This window comes from Carassius gibelio, chromosome B12 (genome assembly GCF_023724105.1).
Source record: "Carassius gibelio isolate Cgi1373 ecotype wild population from Czech Republic chromosome B12, carGib1.2-hapl.c, whole genome shotgun sequence".
Lineage (NCBI taxonomy): Eukaryota > Metazoa > Chordata > Actinopteri > Cypriniformes > Cyprinidae > Carassius > Carassius gibelio.
Genome location: NC_068407.1, coordinates 20898259 through 20909637, shown reverse-complemented (window position 1 = coordinate 20909637; position 11379 = coordinate 20898259). Strand labels below are relative to the sequence as shown.

The window sequence follows — 11379 nt, the reverse complement described above, 5'->3', positions numbered from 1 at the left end:
AAGAAAAATGTGCTTTCTCCGCTACAAAAAAGAAAACACATATCTGGGCATGGTGTGGGATTCGGGAGTGAGGGAAGGTCAGTCACTTACTGTCAAACAGTTTCAAAGACTGTTTGTTTCTGATGGCAGCTGCATCCAACATGATACCTTTTGGCCTGCTGTAAATGAGACCCTTGCAGTGGTGGCTCAGAACCAAAGGGTTTTCCCAGAGGAGGAAAAGTCCAGGGAAAAGCTCAGGGAATGTTCCTCTCACTAAGAGCATTCTGCCTCCCTGGGCATCTCAATCAGGAGACAGACATCCTGTCAAGACAGGGGCTGAGGCCTTTGGAATGAAGGCAACACCCAGAACCCAGGTGGACCTCCTTTGGAGGGAGTTCAGCCAAGTGGAAGTGGATCTACTCCCATCGTAGGACACAACACACTGTTGTCCCGCTGGTACAGAAGTAGCCGAGGCTACGTCTGTACGCATTTTCCCCAATTGCTCTGCTCCCAGGAGTTCTGGAGAGAGTACTCCATACTCTCTGCTAATAGCCCCGTTCTGGCCGGCCTGAGTATGGTTCTCCAACCTTTTGTCCCTCCTCGATAGCCCTAGGCTGGAGATTCGGTTCAGGCTCCTCTCTCAAGTAGGGGGACACCATTCTTCACCCCCGGGAAGGAGTTATGAGTTATGGGTGTGGCCCCTAAGTGGGCACAGCTCATAGCATCCAGTCTGTCAAATGTGGATGTTGAGACCATACTCCAGTCCAGAGCTCCTGCCACAAGGAAACTGTACAACTTGAAGTGAAAGCTTTTAACTTCTTGGTGAGGACAGTGTCTGCAAGACCCAGTCAACTGCCCAGTTGGTACAGTTCTGGAATTTCACTGCAGTGTTATCCCCCTTCACTCTGAAGGTTTACAATTCAGTCATAGCTGCTTACCACGCCTTTCTGGGTGATCAATCATTGGGGAATCACCTGTTTGTTACACATTTCCTCCATGGCACCCAGAGGCTGAGGCCAGTACAACTCACCAAGGTGCCCTTGTGGGACCTGGTGGTGGTTCTGGAGGCTTTGTGCAATACTCCTTTTGAACCCATTGAAGATGTCTCTGACAAGATACTCATAATGGAGACAGTCTTCCTCCTTTCTATATCTTCACTAGAGAGTATAGGGGACCTTCAGGGACTCGCAGTGTCATGCCTGGAGTTAGCCCCGGGCATGATTAGGAAATTCTTTACCTGAGACCTGGGTATGTCCCTGAGGTGCCACCTCTTTCCCTGGTCCCATAGTACTACAGGCCTTCTGTCCTCCCCTGTTCCATGAAGCATGCCAGGAAAGACTCAATTTGCTCTCGCCAGGGGTGTTCCCAAAGCATTTAATGAAGCATCTCATTCCCTTCAGGAAACCATGGTTACATAGGTAACCTCAAGATGTTATGTCTGTGCATCTGCTTATGAACAAATGCAGGTCTGCCATTCTAACCTATTTAAGAGGTTTTTTCTTTCTTTCTTTTTTTTGGTTGCAAGGCAACTGTACAGACCCAAAATCAATTTATTCCTCGGGTATATATGGTTATGTTTTTTGTTTAGAATTTTACCACCCTGAGAAGGTGAAGATGAAGTTGACCCTCACTATTTTCACTACAATCACAGACACAGATGGTATAAATGAGCTATTTATTTTTATTTTCAGTGTATCTGAAAAAAACTTTATCAAACGCAAACTGTAAAATAAGGTCCCATTTCTACTTTCGCTCAAGTTCTATATAATTCTATTTAACCTAGCTCTACAATCAAATGTGGTTCAAACTGATCCTGCGAACATCACAATCATAATAAAATTATGATTGTACTTTTCAAAACACATCCGTGTATCCTCACTTTGCATGCATGTTCATGGCCCCTAAATGAGAAAAAGTCACAAAATGTCTAGTAATAAAATCATAGGTTAACTTAAAAATTGAAATGGAACAAATTAACCTGAAACATAACCAGAAATAACTGCTACAACAGATAGTCCTACAGTGGGGAAAACCTCCTTAAATAGTCGAGGGGGGACAGCATCATTTGGAGAACCCGAGGGCTTCAAATGACCAACAACCTCCTCTAAAGAGGAAAAAGTCACCAGCTCAAAATGATCAAAGACAGCCGAGCAGGGGACAGAGATTGAAGGGTCTGAAGCTGAAGGTACAATTTGAGACCTAATAGAAGTGACCTTATCAATAAAAAAGCAAAGGAAGTTTTCACACATAACAGGGGATGCTTCCATACAAGCATTCTGCGGGGCATTTAAAAGTGAGTCAATAGTGTTAAACAAAACACGAGGCTTGTAACAATTTGCCAGAATAATATCTGAGAAATGTTTTCTTTGGCATCTTTCACAGTTTCCTGGTAATGACGCCAGCATTCCCTTAACATTTGAAGAGACACCTGCAGTTTGTCCTTCTTCCACTTGTGCTCAGCTCTACGGCACTCACGTCTGGCAGCATGAGTCATGTCATTTAACTAGGGCTCAGATTTAGTTTTAGGCTGCCTGGATTTTAATGGTGCCACAGTGTCTAAAACAGTTTGGCAGGTGGAGTGAAACCATGAGCAAAGCTCATCTGTATGCAATACAGACTCGGGAGTGATGGAGTTCAGCCAGAAAATCAGAAAAATCATTTAAAAAGTCCTTATTGTACTTGGGGGGGCCGATAGACCACAGCACACAACACTGTGTGGGGGCGACCCATCTCAAATAAACTCAGTTCAAAGCTGCTGAAAGCGGAGGACAACAAAATCTCTTTACATTTATAATGACTCTTATATACAGTCGCTATTCCTCCTCTTCGGCCAGATGTTCGCGGGGAGTTATAGCGGCAATCTTGGTGTACAAATTCAGTGAAAGCCCTAGACTCACCATCCCTCAGCCATGTCTCAGTTACACAGAGGAAATCCAATCCTCGGGACGTGAAAAAATCCTCTTATTCAAAAGTCTTATTTGCTAGAGATCTAGCATTTACCAGCCCAAACCTGGCAGGAACCGGCGGGTCCGTGGCACTGGATGTTTGTGAAACCCGACACAGAGAGCGCAAGTTGCTGTGATTCACTCCGCGCCAGCGGAGATGAGGAGAGCAGGGGCCGCGGGGCTGGAACACCTCTTCCGGGCCAACGACAGGTACCAGCCAGGCGTCGACAGGGTCCAGCAAGTGTCGAGGTATAACGAGGCTAGGCATGACTCAAAACTCAGTCCATAAAGGGGTAGAACAACATGCAAGACGGGCCTTCAACCTCACCAGCCGGCCGCTGCGTTTTCCCCGGCGGTGGGTGCGCTTTCTTCGGCGCTTACTTCGAGAAGGTGGAGCCAGGGCACACCAAAGGTGAGCCGGGAGCCTCGCCAGGAGGGGGGGCAAAGTTTCACGTCCACCATCATCCAATTTTACTATATGTCCAGCAGAAAATTGCAGATCCAGCAGTGTTTGGCGATCGTACACCAGTAGAGAGTCGACATCCTAGGCAAAAAATAAAACAAACAGCAAAAACACACACAGCAATGACAGTGACAGACGGCAAGCCATGCACAATGGCGCCATCTTGTTTAGAGACCAGATCACCAGACCAGACCTGATCATTGCCTGATATCTAATCCCCTAACATATCTGAAGCTGTCCTCTGATCATTGCCTGTTTGACCATTCGGTTAATAAAGTATTCCATATGGATCCGAACGTCTCTGACTCAATGTTACAGAAGACTTCGCCAAACCAGGATCCAACAGCTTTATTGAGCACCAGACCAGGTATGGAGCCAGCTAAAAGTTCATTCAACCCCTTAAAAGTGCTTCACTCCATTTTTCAAAATAGCCAACCCATTGAGCTTTATGTGCAGGATTTCCTTCGGTATAGTATAGTTTTGTAGCTCTCCCCTTACAGTTGAGGAGGTCACTACTCCAAAGGTGTCCAGCTCCTTTCATTTCTTTGGTCTCTGTACCTGAGCTTCATCAGAAGATGGCCTCCAGCCCAGTGCCACTGCACAAGATGGCCACCAACCCAGAGCCACTGCACAAGATGGCCGCCAGCACAGCACCTCTGCACAAGATGGCCGCCAGCCCAGCGCCCCAGCATGAAATGCCAGCCACAGTTGATCTTCCAGAGTAAAGTCAGGTCCCCGTTGATCTTTCAGAGTCAAGTCAGGTCCCCGTCAAGTCACCAGAGTCAGGTCAGGTCCCTGTTTGTCTTCCAGAATCAGGTCAAGTCCCCGTTGATCTTCACAAATCAAATAAAGTCACTATTGAACTTCCAGAGCCTCGTCACGTCTCAGATGAACTTCCAGAGCCTCGTCACATCTCTGCTGAACTTCCAGAGCCTCGTCTCATCCTGTCTGTTGCACCAAGCAATGTTCTCTCAGCTTGTTGTGTTGCTGTCAAGGAGACTGTTACAGCTGTGGAACCTCCAGGGGTGGTGGCAACTGCTGCAGAACCTTTGGAGATGTCAGTAGTATCCATCCATGAACTCACCGCCTGTCCTGTCACGGCGATGGAGGCCGTCTATGAACTCATTGCCTGCCCTGTCGTGGCCACAGAGGCCATCCATGAACTCACGGCCTGCCCTGTCACAGCCATGGAGACCATCTATGAACTCTCGTCCTGCCCTGTCACGGCTATGGAGGCTGTTTGGGAACTCTCTAACCACTTCTTCACGGTCACAGAATGTTCTCTGTTTCAGTCCTACCTGACCAGACTTGCTCTCCTGTCCAATCTTCTTGAATCTGGTGGTCCTCTGCTCCGCTCTGGTGGGGTTCTGTCCCGTCTGCTCGGCTGTGAGAGTCCTCTGCTCCACCCTGGTAGGCTCCAGTTCTGCCTACTTCACCCTGGTGGGCTGCAGCTCCGTCTGCTCCATCCCAGTGGGCTCCAGTTCCGCCTATTCTCAACTAGGAGTGTCTGGAAGCCACTCCTTTGGGGGGGGGGGGGGGGCTATGTCAAGATTGTCAGCTGGAGTGCACATGAACTCCAGTAGAGGGCACTTCACTCAGGAGTCTTGTGTCCATTTCCATTTCCCAACCTTTGCTTGTTACTGGTTCTGATTTTGGATATCCCCTCACATACCTGACGCTGTCCTCTGATCATTGCCTGTTTGACCATTCAGTTAATAAAGTACCGCATATTGATCCGAACGTCTCTGACTCCATGTTACAATAACAAAATGTACAGTATTTACTAGTTACCATATCAGCTCTATATAGAGAAAAAGTGCGCAAATTCAAAAATCTTTTGAAGACTTCGCTGAACATTTATTTTTACCATAGTAAAAGTAAATTTCTGGCTTAAGTAAATGAGACAAATCTGTTATTTGTCAGTTTGGATTTTTGTTTTACTGCTTTGATGACTTGCAAAAGACACTTATTAGTGTTAAATCACAGTTGTGCACATGGGGAATGTAACTTGTAACACTGAGTTACAATGTGTCCTGTTATTATTAAATTTACACTATTTACTTTAATACATTTTATTGAGAAACTATGAGAAACAGGTGAATAAAGACTGACATTCGATGTTTAATATTCAGAAATTATTATTTCAAGAAATGTAAAGCATTTTGGCTCGTTTATGTTGACCATCCCAAGTGTTTATTGTTGTCAAACTCTAATATATATATATATATATATATATATATATAATTTTATTTTATTGACAAAATATTTTAGTTTGTCTTGCAAGGCTTTTTTTTTTTTTTCATTAGATCATATTCATTTTAAAGCTGTCATATGTTACAAGTAAAACGTGCCCTTCAGATGTTATAGCCTAATGTTTCTACATTCACAAGGACATCAACCTATTTAATCTCAAAGAATGGGGGGAATATGATTTCTCATGATATCACTCATTTAAAGTTTCTGAATATATTCCCACACCCATTACCAAATCTAGTTCTAAGCATTAGGGGATTCATATAAATCATTACGTTGACACCTGCCTTATGTCGGTGTCCTTATCCAGACCAAACAGCAAAAAAAAACTTAATAAAATATATTTTAAAAAACCTGATAATAGACATTCACGTGGTTTAGATGAATGTGCGTCTTGCGCGCGGAGCGGGATATATCAAGGAGCGCGGGAAGCGCGCGCTCAGTGTATCAGCAACGCGGGAAGCTGTACTCGCGCGCACGAGGATCTCACTGACATCCTTCCATCTCTGACTGAAAATACCAAAGGACCCCTGCCCTCGAAATCTCGTTTTCAAGACTTGCATGTTATATTTAGTAAAGTTTAAGTGCGTCATTCGCCTCTGAACAAATGTTTATATTGATTTTCTATAGAAATAACAATCGTTTATTATCTGAGGAGAACTGCCGGTGTCCTGACGCACGAACGGACGCGCGCGAGCTTATCAGGAGGCGTCAAGCGCGAGCGCCGTTATTCTTAGTTGGATATCGCACTTGAACGCACACTTTTTCGGTAATATTACGGTGATCCGTGTGAACATATGAAGCTGACATATTCCAGGAATGGCTCTCCAAAAGGTGCCCAACAACTACAGGTAAACAATTAAACTCAAACACATCAGTGCAGTGTTTAAAATTGTTTATTTTCGCAACGTGCCATGTAGTTGTGAGCATGATATTTAAGGTGTAATTTTATATTCGAAAATAAAAACATAGGCTATAATTACGCAAACTACTAACAGACTTTTTTATGTAGAACAGTTTAGTAGTCAGGTGGATGTTTAAAGACTTAATTTTGTGTCCTGTTTTCTTTAATAATCCATTATTTGACTATTTATATCGAGTAGCTGCTTGCTGAAATGCGCACGCAGGATATATTTAGTAACCTACTCAAAGAGAAGAACAGAGTGGGATGTTTAATTATCGTTTTAATTGCTTAATTAAATACATTTAAGCGGACTGATCAATTGAGAGTCTTTTTAAGCGCAGGGAACTCTAGGGTTTGATTTAATCTCAGCTGGGTTTCTGTAGAGCTGCTCTTTCTCAGTTTAAGATGCTGTGATACTGTGTGGGATGAAGACAGACACGATTTAGATGGATCTCTGTCATCTCAACGGCAGAACAACATTGCAGTACTTCACTTTTATATTAACTCATGCATATAAAGAGCTGTAGAACTAGATCCGCATCGTTTGATATAGATGATCCCTGTCAGATCAAATTGTTGTGCTGTTTGCTCAGTAAAGATCAGTTAAACCAATATTTGCTAGGGCAAAAGTCAATTAGCTGTAGAATCCAGACTGACGAGGTAAAGTCCTTGTTTATTCAAAGTTGCAGATCAGACCTGTAAAGCAGAATTGACAATCCAGCAGCGCTTGACCTTAAAATCGCAGGACAAGTAAAACGCATGACTTTGGATTAATCAGTTTTGATAAAATGGCTGTTTACATTTACTGAATTAAATATAAACAGCCCTTTTATCAAAACTGGATTATAAATCCAAAGTCATGCGTTTTGCTTACTTTCATGCATTCCATTTTCACTTGGCCATTCAAATGTCAAATTGTAATTTTGTATATTGCTTTTATTTTTATGTTCTTCAGCAGAACAGATATAAACCCCGGCTAATGTTCTCTCGCAACATGCAAACATACCAGAAAAATGCAGATTTTCTGTTGCATGCTCCAATAATTAGTTGAGATTTGTGACTGCTCAATCCATTAGTCTTATCCATGATTGTGCACTCACATGTGGGTTGTGGGATTCCCAAACTTTTGTGTGCTGATTTAAACCCGTTTGGGGCAAGTTAACAACCATTTACACTAGTATTTGTCTCAAATGCATGAACTGACCAACTGAAAGCACTAATATAAATTCTAAAAGTATACATTACATAGCGTTTAAAATGTCAATTTCTAAAATTTAGTGGCGTGCATTTAGCAGTTCATTTGAATGTGGAAATCAGGGCCATAGTGGGTCTACCATTAATCCACCCAAAACAAGTCTAGAATTATTATGTACACTCCAAAAAATAAAGGTGTTTCATGATTCCATAGAATAACCTTTTTTTTGCCTAAATGGTTCCATGAAGAACCTTTAATATCTTAAGAATTTTTTTTCCACAAAAGTTATTTTTTTTTTTTTTTTTTTTTTTGTGGTGAAAGAAGGTTCTTCAGATTACTAAAACGCAAGAAAGAGATGGCTCTTTAAAGAACCTTTGACTGAATGGTTCTTCAGTGGCATTGCTTGAAGAACCTTTTGAAGCAGCATTATTTTTAATAGTGTATAAACATTGACACTCACATGGTGTTTCTTTGATTAGGTTTCACTTTAAAAAGGTGTGCAACTGAGATGTGACATTTTCAAAATGAGACGCTTGGTTGTTAACTCACATTTCCTTGTTTTTATCAATGCACACAGATTTCGCATTAAACTGCAGACTCTATCTTCATAAGCCTACAATAAATACTACAGAACACCAAAATGGGCACAGAATGGACATTTATGTCCAATCCCAACATGTCCCTTCCTGATCGCCTGTTCAATAACAGTTTCTTCCCCGGGAACGAGTCTGATTTTGGTCTGGAGATTTCCAATAGCACCGACCCTGGCTTCAACCCAACCAGCTCAGCAGTCATCACATTCGTGTACTTCGTGGTCTGCGCGGTGGGGCTCTGTGGGAACGCCCTGGTCATTTACGTCATCCTGCGCTACGCCAAGATGAAGACCGTCACGAACATCTACATCCTGAACCTGGCCGTGGCAGATGTCCTGTGCATGCTGAGCTTGCCTTTCATCGCCATTCAGCTCTTGCTGCTCCACTGGCCCTTCGGATCGGCGATATGCCGCATCGTCCTAACCTTGGACTCCATGAACCAGTTCACCAGCATCTTCTTCCTGACGGTCATGAGCTTCGATCGATACCTGGCCGTGGTGCATCCCATCAAATCCACCAAGTGGCGAAAGCCGCGCATGGCCAAAACCATCAGCCTGGCCATGTGGGTCATCTCTCTGCTGGTCAACCTGCCCATTATGATCTACAGCGGAGTGAACGTTAAAAAGAACGAAGCGAGGACGTGTACCATGTTGTGGCCAGAGCCACAGAACATCTTCTACACCGTTTTCATCTTCTACACCTTCTTCTTGGGGTTTTTCTTACCGCTGATCGTCATCTCCATGTGCTACCTGCTCATCGTCATAAAGGTGAAATCCTCCGGCATGCGAGTCTGCTCCAGCAAACGAAAGCGCTCGGAGCGGAAAGTCACCCGTATGGTGTCTATCGTAGTAGTGGTGTTCGTCTTATGCTGGCTACCTTTCTACGTGTTCAACGTGACGTCTGTGACCGGAACGGTTCCCACCACACCTGTGCTGAAGAGCACCTTTGACTTCGTGGTGGTGCTGGGATACGCCAACAGCTGCGCCAACCCCATCCTCTACGCCTTCTTGTCGGACAACTTCAAGAAGAGCTTCCAAAACGTCCTGTGTCTTAAGAGAGTCGGCGGCTTGGACGAGATCGAGCGCAGCGACAGTCGACAGGACAGGACTCGGATGGTCAACGACGTCATGTCTGAGACGCACAACGCCGCGCTGCTCAACGGAGACCTTCAGACCAGCATCTGAAGAGGAGATAAACGTCTACCGAGATTAGATGTTACATGAAAGAGGTCCACTGAAAGTCTCCGATCACATGCGGTGGGAGAGATTTAGTATTTAAGAACAACAATAAATACCTAAACCACATTTGGGTGAGCTCGATCTGATGTGACTCCACTGATGTATTTAAGTGATGAGCAAATGAATGTCATTTACTGTAAATAACTCTAGTTGCTTTGTTTGGTGTTACTGTCTGAAGAAACTCTAACGTTGTTGTGTTTATTATGAGTGTTTGTTATCAGTGTCTTTAACTTTCAAAGATAAGCCCTCATTGGATAAACATGATTTCAATCTGTTCGTGCAAACACAAGGCCAAGCTTGTTCATTGCTTCTTATTATTCAAGGCTTTTTGTGACGGCGAATACAAGACGAGTGAGCGATGCTCGACAAGGCTGCATAGAAAAGGTCTCCGAAATCTAAACAAAGATGTACATTTCTTTGGCATATTTATTAGTTGTGATGCTTAGAATATCTTGTTTACATTTAAAAATGTTCCCTTGTAAAATTCTGCCTCTGGTTCTCATAGAGTTTTATTTTGGTAGAGGAAATGTACTTAACGTTCAGTGGAGCGCTGGGGGACAGATGGGCTCGGTTACAACTCTTAGTATCCTTCCCATCTAAACAACATTCTCACACTGCTCCATAAAAGTGGATACCTACATCTTGGCCAGTATTTATACAGTACCTTTCACGAAAAAAGGGAGTCCTAAAATGCACAGTGAAAAAAAAATAAAGTGGAAAAAAAGACTATTTTCTGTGTTATGTGTTTTTATGCTTATTAGAGGATTGTTGTGCCATCTCACGAACCAATTCGTAAGAATTCATATGAATCGTGGAACTGTCACAGTTTAGCATATGTACTAACTATTTTAAGATTAGACTGGAATTTTATAAGAATCAGGAGTTAAATGCACACTTGATCTTTAGTTTAGAGCTTAATTGTTTTCTGACCTGGAGAAAGGTTTCATTGTATTATGTTGTGACTGTGCTAATGAAGTATGAAGTAACCATATGGCCATTGGCTTTACTAAATTAACATTCATCAGCTGGCAAATAAGATGCAGAGAAAAGTGCATGCAAGTGCCTTAAATAATCACTCAAAAAGACACACAGAATGATCTAGAGCTTTAACAATAACCCTCCACCTGAATCAACTCATTTATTATTACATGCTTGTAAATACACCGCTGATCCGCACAGAGCTGTATAATGTGTATGTATAATGTATTCAGCTCTTGCCCGTTTGAGGGGTTTAGATCATTTTAACATTTGCGAAGGGCTAAAACTGAACTTGTTTATTTAGGAGTGTGATTTCTAAGGGCCAGAATGGGATCTGTTATGCTGCAAGTGTTGAAAAGTGAGTGAGTTCATGTTTAAATAAGTGCAAACAGTTTTTATCTAGCGTGGAAACAAACATATTGTGAAACCTGGGGAAGTATTGATGACAGCGAAGTGGTTTTGACAGTATTCATCAAGTTCTCTGAGTTCAGTTCAATGTGCCTTTGAGCGACAGACAGAGTAGTGTGTGTGTGTGTGTGTGTGTGTGTGTGTCCTTGAGGTTAGGTTAGGTGGCCTTGAGAGTACTATATAGCATTACTTTTATGTTAATAACAAATTTCAAAGATGTCCATCATTCATCATACCAAATGTCTGTGTTACTAAAAGAATAGTTCACTCAAAAATGAATATTTCCTAAATGTGGATGAGATTGTTTTTTCAGCACATTTGGTGTCATCATAAGGATGTAGTATATCTCAGTGTGCTGAGATGTGCCTGTCGTTCCTCTTGTTGCTAAGCTTATTTATTGTAAGGATCCAATTTATTACAACC

General features: G+C 42.9%; 1 protein-coding gene across 1 annotated transcript in view; it reads left to right on the top strand.

Moving 5' to 3' along the window:
* The first annotated feature begins 6081 nt into the window (after positions 1-6081).
* LOC127969363 (somatostatin receptor type 2-like) overlaps positions 6082-11379 on the top strand; it is a 6668-nt gene continuing 1370 nt past the window's right edge. Inside the window, exons 1-2 of the mRNA XM_052571250.1 lie at positions 6082-6491; positions 8317-11379. The exon at positions 8317-11379 is cut by the window's right edge and continues 1370 nt beyond it. Coding sequence (XP_052427210.1) covers positions 8380-9516 — 1137 coding nt within the window. The 5' untranslated portion in view covers positions 6082-6491; positions 8317-8379 and the 3' untranslated portion in view covers positions 9517-11379. The remainder of the gene's footprint in view (positions 6492-8316) is intronic.